Raw genomic sequence first — 18,864 nt, 5'->3', positions numbered from 1 at the left:
TTAATCCTGCAGAAGACAAAAAATATTTTTTTGCATGTGCATTGAACTAGTCCTTTCCAATAAATTCATAGATCTGGATCCTCCAGTGGACGTGTCTGAAGGCAAAAAACAGCCAGCCACCACCTGGTTTTCTGCTTGCCCAAGGATGCTGCCATGCAGCTTACATGCTTTGTGGTGCTTTGCTGCCTTGGGTTGGGCTCACAGCCACAGCCAGCTCCCCTCCTCAAATGACGGTCCCCAGAGGCTGCAAACACTGCAAGCAGCAGCTCAACACACAGCGTTCCAACTCAGGACAGCTCTTCTTTTTTTTTTCCTTTTTTCTTCTTTTCCCTATGTTACCCTGCTCACATGACACTTCCAAGCAGATGGACAGGAACCTTTAAATGAGCTCCCAAGCTGAAGTGCTCAGTGGAGACCTGCAAAGCAGGTGCAGCTCCCAGCTCCTTCCTACTTTTACACACCTGACTCAGCCAGCAGCCAACATGCCACCAGGACTGACCCAGAGCAAGGCCAGCATGCAGCCTACCCTCCCTGTTTCACAGGTGAGGGTTGTTTGTGTCTCAGGGACTTCCTGGGATGATCTTGAAAATCACTTTGCCATCCACATTGCCTGGTTGGGACCGTCTGCTTGCTGAGAACAGGCATCAGAGACTGATGATATGGCCTCAAGTCTGCATAAAGAATGAGAGCACTGAACCAACAGGAATAACCACAAAGTAACATTTGCCCCCAAGAACGTAGCTTGGATAGTGCCTACATGTGCGTTGCACCCTGCAGGGACTCCTTGAGTCTGTCATGTTTATTCTGAGTTTTATGAGCACCAAACACAATTCTGGAGGAATTCTTGCTGCACATAAAAGCTCATAATTTTGAGAGCAAAAGGAAAGTTTGGGTTTCTGGTATTTTCAAGGAACCTGAAAGCTACTTCTCTATATGGTTTCTTGGCTTATTCAACTTTTATTTGCCTGAGTGCTCAGCTGAGATGCTGCCATGTGAAATGCTTCTGGTTTGCTAAACCAGACGATGCTGCCACAGCGTGCTACCCTTATATTTCCTTGGCTACTGAACCCTAGCTGGTGATTTGTGTAATTAAAGCCAGGCATGCCCCTACAAATGCTTATTTGCAGTCTCTGCTCTGGGTAGGGCAGGAACTGTTCCTTGTTAGGGTCCCTTAAGGGTGCAATCTATCCCAGAAAATATACTGTACATAGTCTATCCCAAGACATGTAGAGGAGGCAATACACACTTGGTTCTTTCTCCTGGGCTCACTCCCGTGCTGTGCCCTCACCAGCAGGGGTAAGGGCTGGTGTCGTCCCCTCCCCATGATGCCCTCGAGCCCCATGCAGGCAGTGCCCAGAGCAACCCCTGTCATGGGAAGGCTGGACCAAGGGCTGTGTAACTTCCAAGAGGTGACCTTCCTCTGCTGCCTGGGTCTGTGTTATCGCAGCCCATCTGTTTGTGCTGTCCTCTTGTGCTCCTGGCTCCCCTGGAATGGCCCTGGAGAGCTAGGAGCTACTGCTGGAGATAAAGCAGATAAGGCCAGCAGTCTTGCCAAGTGGGATGGAAAGGACTTGAAATCCACCTTTACTACAGATATATGTTAGATGAAACTCACGTTCAGTTAGAACACTGCATGCATCTTGCATTTTTTACAAAAGAGGCACCTCATATTGTTAACAACTGTTACCAAGGATAATTGCACTGTAATTCTATAAAATAAAATGTAATATAGTACTTGCACTTTCCAATTACACAATAGAAATTGTGAATAATTAAACAAAAACCTCAGGCTTTTTTATGGCTCGTTCTAACACTGAGTTTGCATTCACTGTATAAGCACCATCTGTAGGAAATGTAAGGCACAGCTATGTAAAACTGTATCACCAACTTTCCAGTGAGCACCCAGTTAAAGTTATTGGTTGCATCTTCCTCTAGACTACCTTCATTCAACAACTTACCCTTTTCTATTCAAGGTCCTGCTTCTTTGCATTCATGCTTACTCACCTGAAGGACTTCTGCTCGCTGCACAATGCTCCGTGCAGATACCTCGTGTCTGTGACCCTGCTTCCACGGGGTCTTCCCTTGGCTCCATTCTGTGCCTGCCCCACCATGCTCTGCCCGCACCCTCAGTGCACAGTTACAATAGTGCACCTGAGGTAGGTACAGGGTGATAGTTTCCAAATTCTTGCAGTGCTTTTGAGGTGTTTCAGCAGAAGGCTGCTCGCAGTGAATACCAAAGCAGGGTCTTTTCCCTCTGCAGAGGCCCCATCTTAAGTATAAAGTGCAAACAATGAAAATGAAAAGCAATAAAAAAAGAGATCCGGGCTTTCAATGCTTCTTAGGGTCAAGCACTAAAACCTCTTTTGACAGCTACACTTGTTCTCCTCAAGAGAATTTGACCTCGAGTAAGGCATTGAACAAAGTGCATATTTTGTCTACACAGGATGAATATGTTGTTCTAAAGCAACAAACAAACCTCAGATAAAACATACAGATAATGTCAGGAAATAAAAAAGACCCTCCCAGAAGTGAAACCCCCATTGTAAGTGATGCAAACTTAAAAAAAAAAAGAAAAAGTATTTCTGATTTCATTGACTTTGTGTTGTATGGCAGAAGGTTAATCAAACTAAAGTGTTACATTTCTCCTCTGTTATTGATTAACCAAAGTCAAATAACATTATCATTTTTCTTAATGCATTTAAATCATGACTGGTCTCCCAGATGCTCTGCACAGTCACTTTGCAGATTTCAGTGGAAGTTGTTTACATGCTGAAGCACTGAGCGTGGATAGAAACACTTTGCTGTGATAGCAACACATACCCAACAGTTTTCATTTTCTCAATTCAGAAGGAAAATTGCTGTCCCTCCCTCTCCTTAGAATTATCTCTCTTTGTAAAAGACTCATTCCAACATCATTGGAGAAAATAATAAGCCTGCTTGTGATAGCTGCATTTCTGTGCCCATCTTCAGCTAAGCCCTGACCCAAAGTCCCCTCAAATCACCGGGATTATTTCTCCTGACTTCATGACCTCTTATTTATCCCCAAGGTTGCTACAAAGCTGGTTCTAATTTTTAATAGGATATTAAAAATTGCTCAGTGGAGTCACTTATGCAGAGAATTTGGCCTAATAGCATAGAAGTGAAATCCTGTCCCACTGAAGTGACTGCAGCCATGCCACCAACTGTGACAGGGCCAAGGAGATAGAGTAGTCCAAGACTGGCTGCTCTTTCTCCCTTTGGAATTGTCAGGGGAAAAATCTTGCTTTGGTTTTTAACACTAAACAGAGGCGAGTTGAGAATGGAGCCTGTGCTGATGGGGCTGCACTCACCACCTGCAGCATCTCACAGCCATCCAGTGGACGCTGCTCCTGGCACAGGTTCCCAGAGGGTATCTGTGAGTGCAGCTGGACTGCCAGAGATGCACAATCATGGATCAATTAATTTTTGCTGATCAGCAGCTTTGAAAATGGAATGAATTTATCTGAACAAATTCAGCCTGGATTTAAAGCCAAGTACAGCTTCAGCAGACTTAAACAGAACTGAACATGATTTTGACTAGATTTTCACTACTATTTTTGTTCAAAGACGTTTAATTTGTCCAAAGCTGCTAGCAAGCCCTGTCTGTTTTCTGCAGTGAAGGATAAGGATTTTATTTGCATTAGGATAAAACAAAACAAAACAAAAAAGCGCACACACACACACACACACACACACACACACACACACAAAAAAAAAACAAAAAAAAAAAAAAAAAAAAACACCAAACAAACAACAACAAAAAAAAAAACCTGCTGATTCCTTATAGAAGCACAAGTATCTGTAAATTGACGCTCAGAATTACATGGATTTCACCTGAAGCTCAAGAGCTTCCTTAATACACTATCTGCTGTAAAAGGCCCAAACACTTAGATTTATCTGCCACAACACTGTAAAGGAGAAAGCTATGTTTATAAAATTATATTTGTCATCATCTATATTCTGCCAATGCCTCAGTGTGCTAAGTAGTAACCAAATCCTACAGTAGCCCTTGCTACAAAGCACCTAGAAAATTACCCCCAAGATCCCTAAATGTATGCCTAATTTTTACATGTGTTATGTACATATCTGGACATCTCTCCATTTAAACACCTATCACATTTGGGCTGCCTATTATTCATTTTCTCGTGACTATGAGGAACAGGAGGGACAAGAAGGGGTGAGGAAGAGGAGAAGCTCTTCAGGAGGAGATTCCACCACTGGCTGCTCCTGTGATTAGCAGAGCAGAGAGGAATGTGGCAAGGGACAATAAGAGAGACGAGGCTGGGGGGATACAATTTGGTAGTAGCCACAGTGCAGCTCCACAGATGTTTGGTCCCATATCACTGAAGTCAATAGCACAATACTTGTTAGTAATGGAACACACATTTAGGCCTGGAACACATCCATGGATTGCTTGCATATCCAACTTACATATGCACACATACATATGGTGCAGCAGTGAGAATCACCTGGTCAACAGCTGATGAGGCAGAATTTTCAAAAGGAACCTCTGATTTTCAGATGCTGAATATTTAGTATTCCCAGAAATCGGGAGTAAGAAAGAAATTAAGCAATGTTACTTATCAATTTTAAATATCCATGTTGTGTGGTCATCATGATGCATAGAACAGCAATTCCAAAATTAAGTACCTATAACCACCAGTAAGAGAAGTACAACACATGGGATTTATTATTTATTTGCTTTGTGTTAATGCAATGTGTACGTTTGTTATCAGTACACTCTGGGATCTAGCATTAAAAATAAACCAGTCTCAAGTAACTATACCCTTTAGGTTTCACAAATATTGCCAATAGGTATAATGCTGCTTTGTTTGCCTGCATTTACTTCTCTGTTTTGTAAATACAAATATTTGGTCAAGGCATCTGCTTAGTCAAGAACTGTGACTGCTGATCCAGGTGCACATTTTCAGACCTGTGCACAGTAGAAACACATCTAAACGACTGAGTATGCAAATTACCAATCAGGTGGTTAATTCTTTACACATCTATGATGATGTGCAGTCAGTGAACCAGCACAAAGGTTAGATACCTGTACTTGAAAATCAGGCCTGTGGTTTGTTCAGAGTAGAATTTAATAAACGGCAATGCAGAAAATGTAAGTTTGGTTATGTTAGTTTTAGGTTGTCATTACTGCTGTTTGGAATTGCTTGGAAAACAAATACAACATTTTTGCAATTAGACCCCTGATCTATGAAAGCACTTGAGCAACTGTACAACTGTAAGCATACGAGTAGTCACTTTAATGAAATTACTACTTATATACATGAATTATCCACTCATTTTAAGTGATTTGCTGGATCAAAGCCTTTCTTTTTCAATTAGAGCAGCAGAGTTAAAGTAATGTAACATATCCAGTTTGGAGAAAATAACAGACCAAAGGTATCTGTATCAATATAGATATTCCAGAAGGGAAGGAGAATATATGAGACCTGTATTAAGCACCCATATAACTACTCTACATCAAATACTATTATCAGTTCAACTTTTTTTCCCTAAAAGATTAAACTGCATTTCGTTTCAAACCTTGTAACAAAACTCCGCACTACTTCAGTTTGTGTAGAAGCTGAAGAAGTTAACACTGCAGGAACTTGGATAAAACCATGATTTAAAATACCACTTCTACTTTTTAACAGTGGTAAACAGAGTACATTATAAATCTCCAGCGTAGCCTATTGAAGTGTCAGAACAGCTCATTCAAAGTCATACATTCTCTTCTGAAAGATTTTAGTATTATAATCGAAAATTCTCTCCCTCAGATGCACCTGAGAAGCATTAGTTTCTTGGTGACTTTAAGAACCAAATCCTTTAATACAAACCTAGCTTTTCCCACAGGCACTTGAAAATATTTAGCATTTTTTCAGTTGAATGCAATTTTCATAATAAAGTAGCTCACTTGGCTACCTGACACCACAGACAAAGACACCAAGCAAGCAGCTACTGCCAACTTCGGCAGAGCGCAATCTCCCCCCAGTCACATACGTAGGTCAGCTTTTAAACCTCCAATTGCTGCAACAATTCAAGCAATTTATGTGTACAAGTGCCCATGTCCTTTATCCCAAAACATCCAAACACAGCTCTTGCGCACCGGATGTCTTTCAATCAACCTTAATGGCAGGTACAACAGATCTTACATTTTTGTAGCATTTAAATTCTACTTCAATGGCCAGTTCTAGGACACCAAAAAAGCCCTTTGCTACTCTAAAGCTGATTTGGATGCCTCATTTTATTTTCTGTGTTTTAGGGGATGGTAATCAGAATTGGCTTAACATAATGTCTATTCTGCCCTGAAATAGATTCCTCCACATAAACACACAGTCCTTCCTGAGCTGCACAGGCTCATCTTTAATGATGCTATCCTTTTAGTGAACTGTTCATTTAAATTTCCCTGGCAAACCTCTTAGAAAAGTATGGGAATGAGGTATCCTTTTTTTTTCTGTGCCAGAATACCCAGTCCGCCCTATCAAATCAGAAACGTTTGTATCTCACTGCATCTCCAACAGTTTTAAGGACATTGTTTTAGGATTCTGGTACTTTTTTTAAATCAAACGGCACAATGATCCTGTTTTACTTCCATCCACTTAGCCTATTAATGCAGGCTAATACTGCATGTTCTCATGGCAGCAAAAACTAAAGTGTACCCAGAGACTACAGTGATAGATTACATGTACATGCTGTGTCATATCCAATTAACTCAAATTGACTGTGTACTGCATTATGCTGTTAGTGCATGGAAGATCAATAAATATGGAGAAAATCCAACAAGGCTCTCTCCATTCCCATCCAATTCTAGTAGGTCTGAGACAGATCATGCTCCTATGATGTGTATGCTGCTGCTGAAGAGGGCAGGTGGTGCATAGACACCATTCAAACTTGGCCTATTCAATCTAAACTCCTCTAACTCTCCATTCATGCATAGCAAAACACCATCTGGTCCTATTTTGCCTCCAGCAATCACAGCTGACCAAAAACGATAATAACAGCTGTTGCAAAACAAAAGCCAAACAAAGGGGGGAGGGAAAGGTTAGAATGAAGTCCAGTGCTGCAAAATACTCCATGAAGTGAGAAATGGAAAAGGAGCCATTCAAACGTCCAATCCCCATTGAAAAGAGTCAGTGCAAGACTTCTGGTTAAACTTGAGATATTTAATCCATCTGTCCTGCAAACCACAATGGTCAGGTGATAATATAAAATTGAGATTATGTTGCATAGTGGTATTTAAAGCCTTTGTTCTCCAAGTTAGAAACTAATGACCCTGTGTCAGCTAAAAATTAAACCTCCTTATGTTCTTTCATCATGTGTCAACCTGGGTTAATGTGAAAGTAGAATGTGGTTAACCGGGGTGATAAAGCATCTGAAACCTTGGGAAAAGAAGGGAGCAGTTAAGTACTTGTAAATGATATGAAGGAAAACGTTCTCTAAAATGTGTATGACACTGAAATCATATGGATACTGCATTTTCCCTGTATAAATTGCATATTAAGTGATTTAAATTAACAGTTTTATTTATGACCTCTGATAGCAAAGTTATTCACTTAGACGTAGAGAATATGAACACCAACTTGCACAGTTTGAAACACAAGATGTTCTGCAATATGCTATTGTGGGTAATATAAAATATAATTTTGTAGCAAGGAGGGGGATGCTGCAGTTTTTCATGATTCAGATTTCGATATATAAAATGTAGTCCTGCTCGATGATTAATTTTTTTTTAGCTGGAGTAATTAAAACTATTTTTCCTGGAATTGACCATCAGTAGTTCAGCAGCTCTTAATCAAACGTGATAAAACTCAGGATTTATTAAATCATTAAATGAGTGTAATAACACCTGCTTCTCGCTGCAAATAGTTGAAAACAGACTTCAGTTGTAATTAACTCTTATCATTAGTGACATTTTTCCAACGATACTTCATAGGTCTTCAAAATGACAATTACAGAACTAATACACAATTACTGTCACATGCAGTTTAGCAATTATTTCTGAAGACAGTTGTCTAAAGGTTTCAAAAAGACTATAAAATGGTTCCTTTTGTTATGTAACATTGCTTAAAACTGACACACAAAACCATCCCTCACAGCCAGCCTCTGCTGTGCCATTTCTAATGCACGCAGGCTTCCTCGCTCCTGGAATAAACACCCTCCACCCCAGACATGATTAGATATCATACTAAGGCTATTATGAGCATGGGTAGCTGTCAACTAACACCTATTATGAAAAGCTTCAATTTATACACGTTTTTTTCTGCTCCAAGAAATCTATACATTTCTAATTAGAATCTCTCGCTGTTCAATATTTGTACATAATAAACAGTACCTGAGGATTATGAAATATTGAAAGCTGAATTCATTATTAATAAACTCACACTGTATAGTACCTCCACCCACGAGTCTGGCTGCAACTTTTGGGGAATCTATATTCCATTATTTTTTGGTTGTGGCCCGAGCATGGTAGCCATGGACACGGCCTGAAACAGGATTAGGATTCTGCTCAGGTTTGACACTTGCTGTTTTTAATTTTCATTTTATCATAAGCAGTTTAAGATTGTTGCCAGTGGTAATTTGCAATTTTTATCAAGACCTCTTCATTATAGCTTCTGACAGGACAGATGCTGTAATTAATCATGCAAGACAACTGGGGATAGTGGTCAGACTGCACCCACAGCACAGCTATTGCAGGCAAAGAAGAAAAAGGATTTCTCCCCTCTGTCAAGAGTAAAAATGTACAAACAGCACTAACATCTTGACAACATGCTGGATGCAAATGTTACCAAATCTTTCCCATGAAATATCTCCCTCTCCATCACTTCCTACCTCCACAATAAAATACAAATCAGATAGCCTGGACCAGCCAGAGCCAGGGGTTCAGAGGCAGGAGGCCCAGGGCAATGGCTACGTTTGCAACTGAAAAGCAATTTGAAGAAAACCACAATTTGTGTTTATTTTCATCTGTGACCACCACAGCTCAAACAGGTTCCCTATCCTGTTCCTGCTGACATATGTAGCACAGGGCAGGATGACTGCTTTATAACTCCACCACCCATTTTCTCTCTCTGAAGTCACAGAAACCTCAAAGAAGTTGTGTGGGACTCTTCAGCCTTGTGCATTTATGGACACAGGAGCTGATTGCAACCCTGATCCAGATCAGTACCCATCTACACACAGTGGCTGAGAAAATAAAAATCCAAAAAGTTAACTAAAGTTTCTAAGAATGTGTTTTTATAAGGAAATATTGATGGTTTTATTTTTTCTATCAAAGACTTGTGGCCCATCAGTTTTACTGAAATGTGTTTATTCTATAGCAAGATAAAAGCATTTATTTTAGATAAGCAAAATACAAACAACTTAATTGCTGCTATCGTAACTCATAAAAAAGTATAAAACAGCATAAAAACACAATAAGCAATGTAGCAATTAATAATTCATGTTACCAGTGTTTACATTAAAGCCTCATTTATGAAAACTTTACAACACATGATATGAAAACTTACAACTTTTAAAGAAAATATTTACATTGATTATTCAGCTGTGGAGTTTCTTTTAAATATTCTACCGGTTTTACAGCATATTAAAAACTCTTGCATTTTTCATCTTAGCTTTTTGTAATAACAGTTTTATTTAAGTGCATTTCCCTTTTAAAAATACAGTGTATTAAATCTGAAACTCATCACTTCGACACAGAATATAATATTCACATTTGTTCTGTAATTGGAATTAACGTAATAGGGTAACTGTCAATATATATTTTTTGTTACAAACTATGGTACGTTTATTTGGAGAAATGTAGTGAAAGGATGGATCAAACATTTAAGTTCAGTTACTTGCATTTGTTTTTCTGAAGATATTTAGGACAGAAAATTAAGAGCTTTGGCAAAAAATCTGTGATTTACTCTATTTCTTTTCATGACAAAAAATGCCATCACCTAACTCATGTCATACAAGTATGATTGTATGAAAACCAATCATCATCATTTTACAGGTAGTTACAACTGTGCTTTAAGGGCTTCATGAGTTCGTACTGCCTTGAAGTGCATTATTCACTTTTAGAGAAAGAAGGGTTGTATCATATAACTCTGAAAGGCCATTTTGCAGTCATAAGGTCCAGGTATGTATCAGGCCATTTGATTCACATATTGTAGGTAAAGCTTAAATAAATTAAAAAGGCATCACATGAAAAAGAGCACAGCTTTTTTTTTTTTTTTTTTAAACAAAATGATTTATAGTCAGCTAAAAGATGATACACAGCTACATTGTAGTTCTTTATTGCCTATCTAATAGACACTTTAGAGGATCATTTGATCTGTTATGCATCCCTGCATAACTACCATCAACAATTTACAGTTTTCAGCCAAACGTGGTTTACCCCTACCCCCTCCATCAACACAAAGCGATGCTGCAAGATCATTTATCTTCAGAAAATACTGACCTGTGATAATACTTGAGTCTGTGTCTGGGATTGTATTTGTGACTGGTGCTGCTGAGGTGCTGGCTGAGGGCTCCCAATGGCAGGGATTGGAGATGTGATCTGAGAGGCTACTGGAGAGTGCTGCTGAGGAGAAGGCTGTGACTGGTGTTGCATATGCTGCATTTGCTGCTGCTGCATTTGCTGAAGCTGTATGTGCTGAAGCTGCTGTTGCATTTGCTGTTGATTAATTTGCTGCTGAAGATGCTGCTGCTGCTGCTGCAAATGTTGTTGCATGTGGTGCTGGAAATGCTGCTGTTGCATTTGTTGTTGTATTTGCTGATGCATTTGATGCTGATGTAGCTGCTGTTGCTGCATCTGCTGCATCTGTTGCTGCTGGAGCTGCTGTATCTGGTGCTGCTGGCTTTGCATTGAGGGACTTACTTGAGATGAAGATGGTGTTGCCACCATATTTGTTCCCATAGAGCTTATCAATGGAGCTGCAATGTTTGTTGGCATGTTTGGTGCAATGGTAACAGATGCTACAATCTGATTCATTGGCAGTCTCATGGTTAGAGGTTTTGGAGCAATTGCTCTGGGAAGGGACTGTTGAAGACTTTGAGGAGATGCCGATACTGTTGCATGTTGAGAGAGGGAAGTATTCAGAATAAGGGAGGAAGACAAATTTGTGGATGCCAACGTTTGCTGGACAGAACGAATTGTCTGGGCCTCAGCAGACTCTGCAGCAGCCTGTGTTTGGAAAAGGAATTCAAAAACTTGTATTGGTAAAAACAGACATCATCCCCTATAAAACTTAAAAAAATTATCAAAATCCCCTCCTGCTCTCTCTTCCTTCAATGTACGTAATTCAGTGGGAAGGGGGAAGACTTTGCCCTCGAGAGTTTATCCAATTATTGTAATGGTTCATTTAGGAAACACAGTTCAGAACATCCTCTGAGTTGCCCACTTTATTCACCCATTACAAGCTTTTACCACCTTGTTTCTTGCTTGTCCTCTTTCAATACTTAAATCTATCTGCTTGCACTTAAGGTATTCAGAAAGGTACAGATCCTGGCTCAGTATGACCTGATCAGTTTAAGTTATCCTGCCTTTTTAAAGAGAAAACTTTGTTTCTGTTTACAGAAAGTAAACAGTTACAGGGAAAGAAAAGCTACAGCTACTCAGGGAGACTTTCATCTTCAGTTTTCTATCAGGAAGCATTAATCAGCAGTCTGAGAAAGGCCACTGATCCACTGATCCATTACATCACACCTTCGTCTGTCTCTGTACACAGTACCTCCAGTTCTTACCTGAATGCCAATTCTTTATTGGACAAAAACAAACAAACAAACAAAAAAAACCATGCATGTACACCCTGGTTCAACACTAGAAATTCACAGTAGATCTTTGGGCTGAAAGAGCCCAACACTCTCTATATGCTTAAAAACAACAACAACAAAACAACGCTGTTCTTTGGGAGACAAATCCAAACAGAAGCATACCCCTATGCACCAATTATCATGGTATAAGAACAGTGTACAAACACCCAACTTCTCAAAATACTGCTTACAGACTAAAGCTCCAACAAGTAGGATTCATCTTGCACAGTTTTATACATCTGCATTGTACACAGCATGTAACCTAGTTGCCTAGAATCCCTTTAAAGACAATGGAGAGAAAAACTCTCTTCCAGTACAATTAATTGATCTATTTTAGACATTTACCTTAGAATGTGTCAAAACTTGCCTCAGAAATGCCTGTACTATCCCTACTCTCAACAAGAACCTTCAGTAGCAAAGCTATAGCAAGGATGTCATAAGTAAGGACAGATGAATTCTGGACTTTCCACCCTATCTTCCTATCTTCTTGCAAGTCACTCAGCAACCCAGGTTTCACAGATTTAAGGAGAAAATACGATTTCGGATGTTTTTTAAAAGCGACTTTAGGACTGACAAGATAAATTCCCTTAAAGGTATTTAGAATTCCAGCTGCCATTTCACTTAGCATTGCATTATTAAAAACTTTGTGGATATTATCTAAGTCCTAGAGACAACAGAAAAACACAGCTATGTATGCCTAATTTCTGTTGTTGTATTTCTAAGCATTAATTAAAATACACAGAAACTTTCTATACAATTTACTAATGCTCTGCAGTTGTGTATTCAAATAAGTATTCTTCATTCTCAGGAGGTGGATCTCATCAGTTTAGTTTATTGCTTTCTAGTGATCAAGGATATTTTTGTAGTTGATCTTTACAAAGTATTACATGAGAAATAGCCATCTTGATTTCCATACATATATCAGATGGACATAAACATACTTCTATTTACAATACTCAGAAGCAACAGATATACAATCAACCTAGTGCTGGCAGCTAAAAAGGTAAATTGTCAAATAAGACAACAGAGCTTTGTTTTCTTCACATGAGTTTTATATTAACTAGGGATCCGCTGCAATATTTAGTGTGGCTCACTGCCAGCTAGTCCATTTGTAAGTACTCTCCAAATTCAGAGCCACAAGACTTATTATTTTTCCCCCTCACCTGCAAGAAATACTTAAGCTTTGTCATACAGTAACTGCTCTCCAAGTCCATGCCAAACAAGTTTGTCTTTGGAGAAGTAGCACTTGAGGAAAGGAAAAAAAACTTCTGTGAATACCCTGTAAATCTTAATGTCAAAAGGTCGCTGTATTTTTCATGACTAAATTTTACTTCTATTGTGAAGTGCATTATTTTGCTTCCAAAGATAATGGATGATGTACATTTGCAAACTTATTGTTTGGTAATCATTATTGTGCCATTAGAGAGATTAAATTTCTGTTGCAGGGTTCAAGCAGCAGCACAATGAGTTTCAGAACCGTATTACAGAAATCCTAGGATTCTACTTTTGTTCTGCATAACAGCACACCCCTGCCTCCATATTTAAAACAAGATTGCCAAAAGCTAACTTGCATTATATTGAAGACATTATTAGGCTTACCTTGGAAACAAGGCTTGCTCTATAGGCTGCGAGTGCCTTTAGGTATTCTTTTTTGGCAGCTTCAGTTTTTCTTTTATAAACCTATTAAAAGAGACCACAATTTCACCAACTTCAGTTATTAAGAAATTTTTGCCAGAATGTTCCCAGAATCACTTGCAAAGAAACAAACAGCTCAGATTAAAAAACAGAAAATGCTCCATGGGAAGAAAAAGCCCATGTAATATTAAATATTTTTGCAGGTGGCCACAGACTTCCAGGTCTATTTGCTGGACTTTCACCACAATTTATGTCAATTTATCATGAAGGAAAAAACCTGCTCAAGCAGCCGACTGTTTGACAAGACCAGCTATGCACACTTCACCTCCCTAGGAAATGATATTTTACTGACACTGAGTGTTTCAGATGCTGAAAAGTATCTGCAGTAGTATAAAGTAGAAAAAAAAAGGGGGCACCTAAGCAGTAATTTTGTTTGAAAAGTATTCAAACTGCACTTTAAAAAATCATACATTTAGAAAACGTGGTTCACAGAGTTTTGACAATTCAGTTTCCCCAAAGTCAGTATTAGAGAATCCCACAGAGCTTAAGAAAAACAGTTAAGCAAAAATTGAATAAATCTATATCTCTGATCATCAGAAAATTTAAAGTTCATCCTTAAATCATGATCATCATCTGTTAAATGATCATCATCTGTCAGACTATTAAGTATGACTAGGAGCTGCATATCAACAGGCAAAGAGCCCCAAAGGATTTTTTTTCCAATCCATGTGTAGGAGTTATATGTGTATAGTAAGAAGAATAACCCTCAAGGAAGAACAAAACTCATCATTCTGTACCAAGTTTGAGTTGGAGATAACATTTCACACACGACATTGTAATGAGGCACAGAGGATTGGCTTCAAAGGTTTGAAATCAACACGCTTTGTAACAAATTCATAAGGCAGATCAAAGGAAAAGGTAAATGTGCTGTACCTTCCCCTTTCCTATTCTAACGTCTGATTAATAGGAAACAAGAGCTTTGAAATAGGAATCATCAAAAGATTGTCTTAACAGGACTCCAGGACAGTATCACCTGAGCTTTTTACAAACTGCCTTTTAAAATTTAAAGACAAATGCATCCATTCGATATTACCTACTGGCTCTTATAACAAAATGCTTTTTAGATGCCAGATCTTCAGCAGGTTCAAAAAAATCAATGCAGCTCTATAGAGTAAGAGGTCTACATCAGCAAGCAGTCTTTCCCTCAGAGCAGAGGTAGGAGGATTCTTTACAAGGATTACTATATTACTTCTTGTAAGACATCCCTGCACCTGTTTTTTTTTTTTGTTTTTTTTTTTTTTTGTTTGTTTTTACCTGTTTTTGTTCTTCTCCTAAACTGTCCCACATTGATGCCACTATTTTTGAAACCTCTCCAAACGTAGCATTCGGGTTCTGCCCTTTAATTGCAGCTTGCGTATCTCTGAAGAAAAGGGCATATGCTGACACTGGCTTTTGTGGCTCGTTGGGATCTTTCTTTTTCTTCTTCTTTGGAGTCTTGGGCTTCTTGCCAGAATCTGGGGCAGCTCTTTTTTCTCCAGTAGCCTGAGAAACAGCAGTAACAATAACAGTCTATATATGCATGAAATATAAGAATACTGAAAAATTATTGATGGTCTGGCTTAATAGTATATGGATAAAACTACTGTGTAGGCAACGTTTTGGAGAATCCTGTTGTGCAAGCCTTTCTCCTACCAAATAGCATTACTCTCAGTTATTCTCATCAGATGTACTGGAACTAAATGCCTAAAGAGCTACCACCTATCGTAAGCATGGCTCAGAATCAATTGTACAAGCTTGACCTGAAAAAGTACACCCTGACATCCTGAATTTCTATTAAAAAAAAAAAAAAAAAAAATCTATAGTGTGTTTTGAATAGGCGATCTATGTTTTTCCAATAAGATGCAATTCCTGCAGCACAGACTCAAAAGACAAGAGCTTGGAGGCATTTCCTGGCTTCCAGACCTATGGCTGCCAGCTTTGACACAGGTCAAGGGTTAAAAAAACCTTACCCTTGAGGCAAGAAGCAGCAGCAGCAGCTTTGCACTTTCTCTCCACCTGCAGCGAACACGCCCTGCGCCCACCACCTACCCCCAGCAGGGGGGTCCCCCACACCTAACACCTCCTCCTGCCCACACAGGACCTGGAGTAGCCCACACAGAACACAGGAACCTGGAGTAGCACCCCAAGGATGGGGGTACCTCCAGTCCTCGTTGCACCTCATGTCCCATACCCAATTCTGGTGAATGACTTATGGCAGCAAATGGATAATGTGGCTCTAAATATACCTCTCACAGTCCTTTTACTTTGATATTTTCAGGATCCTGTACAATATTCTTTCCATTAACTTAATGAGAAAACCTATCACAGAACAGTCTAAGTTAACCATTTAAATATACTGCTATAATAAGATTTTTGCTCTATTTTGTTGATATTTTTTTTCCATTTCTAATAAGTTAAACTGTAAATTAACTACACTTTCAGATAGAAGAAAGCTTATTTTATTTCCTTCTGAACACTCCATATTTTAAATGACTCCAGTGAACATGACAATATGACAAAACTGTCCAAAGCTGATGAGCAAAGAGATTCACCAGATCTATAAATCTAAAATGGATTATTAATGTATTCAGCTGAAAATAGATAGATAAGCATATTCCGACCTCTGCTATCTTGGAGGTGTCATGGAAACTTCCTAAGAAGCTAAACAGCAAATGGGTCACATATCCCACAATACAGTAAAGTGTGTGTTTTATATGACCACACTGCAGCAGGGATGACATCGCCACATTCATGAAAACACAGAATACAGACATGTAAAGCTTACTCACTACAAAGCAGAGAATAACTTACTCTATTTGATTCATCTGCATCTTCTTCATTTATAGAGCTGGATGGGGAAGGAGTGGCTGATTTACTTGCAGGAGGGGAGGGAGAAGTGTGTGGCAAGTTAGTGCCTCCTAAATTTAGCCCCAGCTGTGCGCTTAGCTGAGACTGGTTAATGGTGGTAAGCTGAGAGGGAGGCATAATTCCTGAATGAGCAGCATCAGTCATGTGGACAATGGATCTCATAATCAAAGAATGGTCTTGGCGGTACTGAGAAACTTGTGTGTGACTCTGATCCTGAAAGAGATTGAAACAGTAGTCATTAACAGTGACCATTATAGCATTAGCAAGTAAAGTTATTTTTACAGGCTCACACAACTGAAACTGTCTGCTTGTGTTTTTTTTTTTTTTTTTTTTTAACAAATTATATATATTTTTAATAAATGAAACACAGCAACAGTTACCACACTTGCTTCAGACTTTGCTTCTCCCCCAGTCATTTTTTGGGGGTAATAAAAATTGTATTTCCCCATTTTTAAACAGTTTTTCTCTTGATGCCATGTGAAATACCCACATAAACAACTGGCTGACTGATGACACAGGGAAAACATTGCAACTGAGTAGACAAACTGCTGTCAAATGCAGAAAGCAAACAAAACAGAGAGGGAGTGTGGAGAGAAAAGCATCTTCCTATACTGACATTCAATTATTCATAGCTGTTACCAGTAACAGCAGTAGGTATAAAACAACCCTGTTTAAAATAACTTTTAAATCCCCTTCAGACAAAGAACATCGCCCTGCCACATCTTGAGTGCAGACACAGCAGCACTCTAGAAGACTGTTCAAGTAATCCTAATCACTCCTAAAAATCCTTTTTTTGCCAACAACATACAAAATGATACGTTTTTATCTTTAATCCAACAATCAAACACATGTGGAAGTAGCAAGCTATGCACCAATCACCAGTTTATTTTTCTTGTACTTCATGTCTTGGAAACTCAAGTGCTTGCATGTTTTTGTCTCTACTGTTTTTTGAGGGCAAAAACTAAGTTGCCTTCTTCATCTACACAACACTTATCACAGTTGTAAATAAAAGGAAGTCAGACCCCAAAGGTAAAAGTCAACTGGAATCTGACTATGAACAACTCAGTTTTGTTATTTTTTTAACCATACACAGACCAATACACAATAAGGGAACATTTAAATAGAAGATTTTAAAACCAATTAGTAAGTGAAGAAAAATAGCTCACAAATTGATTTAGCAACTTGATCAATCTATAGCCATTGTTCAAACAGACACAACCATGACAAGTACACTAGATTTTGAAAACTCCCTCATTATTAATAACCCACGTTATTAATAACCTAATTAGTAGCAGGTACAGTGATCTTTAATGAAATGCCACTAAGCAAAACTGCAATGCTTGAGAGCCCAGCATAGAGCCCACCTGACTTCCACAGCAGATTTCGACTTTTCCAGTGCTCTCTTATTAAGTTTGTATAAGCTCAGATAGGTGTTCAAAAATCTGCATCAACACTGAGGTTTATCCCAAGTGACTTTGCTCTTACTCTTTCCCAGTGGAGGCAGTGGGCTCTGTTCTTCTGGAAACCTCTTATCTGGGACAAGTGCAGTAGTGCAAAGAAGCAATGCACTTCTTAAAGAAGAAGCTTCCCCTTGCCTCATCCATCTTATGTATAAGTGCTGCAGCACACCACTTCCTTATAGCAATAACTTATTAATTCTGAATTTGGCATGCCTGTGTCTTTCTGCTGAAACCCAGATATAGAAAAGAAAGACTTTGTAGCATAAAAGCACGCGTATTGTGTTGCACCTGGACCCAGTATAGATGAAGTTAACTCCACATGCTCATGATCCAGGTCCTATCTACTAGGTCTCATCTTCATTTTCTCCCTACTTGCCAAGCCATTGCCCCTCGGTTCATCATCCATACTGGACCATGCTGCTTTTCCTACCTCTTGGGGTCTTTTAATATTTTCAGTAAAGGAGCATAGTTCCTTAGAGATGAATGCATGTGCCACAAGTGAAGCACTGATACAGAAAGATCAAAACATCAGACTTACTGACTGAAATACCCATTTGCTTCAGGGCACCTTTCTGTGAAAATTTACGACCGTTAACTAGAGGGTCATTTTGATTCAGAATTGTATTGGCAGCGGCATCTGGAAGTCGTATGAAGTCTTTTTAAAAGGATATCACTTTCTGCATATTACTCCATTCTTTTCTAGTTTACAGACATTGCTTTATTGCATTAAGAAGAAAAAATGTGTTGTTAAAGCAAAGGTGGATATCTTCAGAATTACCTTCTCTCATAAAAAGCAACTTTCTTCATTATATTGCAGGCAGTACTTTCGTAGGGCTGTTCTATGGCCTAAAAGGCTAGCCTTTGCTCTCTCTCTATTGTTACACAAAACAGGCCTTTTGGGCCTTTACACCAAGGCAACGAAATATGATGACATGGGTTACAAACGATTTACTCTAAGTCTTGTCATTTCAGTTGCATGTACGATTTTATTGAGACTAAATTCTCTTGACTTGCATTGACCCAGAATCTAATTTTATACAAAAGCCCA

The 18,864-nt window shown here is 39.0% G+C and overlaps 1 protein-coding gene across 1 annotated transcript in view; it reads right to left on the bottom strand.

The window, feature by feature from the left end:
- Nucleotides 1-10,444: 10,444 nt before the first annotated feature.
- Nucleotides 10,445-18,864, bottom strand: part of TOX3 (TOX high mobility group box family member 3) — a gene marked incomplete at both ends in the record, with an annotated part of 77,418 nt that continues 68,998 nt past the window's right edge. The window contains 4 exons of the mRNA XM_084294402.1: nt 10,445-11,185; nt 13,414-13,494; nt 14,764-14,991; nt 16,300-16,569. Of these exons, the coding sequence (XP_084150528.1) occupies nt 10,445-11,185; nt 13,414-13,494; nt 14,764-14,991; nt 16,300-16,569 (1,320 nt within the window). The remainder of the gene's footprint in view (nt 11,186-13,413; nt 13,495-14,763; nt 14,992-16,299; nt 16,570-18,864) is intronic.

Source organism: Netta rufina (genome assembly GCF_964035555.1).
Source record: "Netta rufina genome assembly, chromosome: 13".
Classification (NCBI taxonomy): Eukaryota; Metazoa; Chordata; class Aves; order Anseriformes; family Anatidae; genus Netta; species Netta rufina.
The sequence above is the reverse complement of the archived record's forward strand: the minus strand, read 5'-3'. Positions and strand labels throughout refer to the sequence as shown.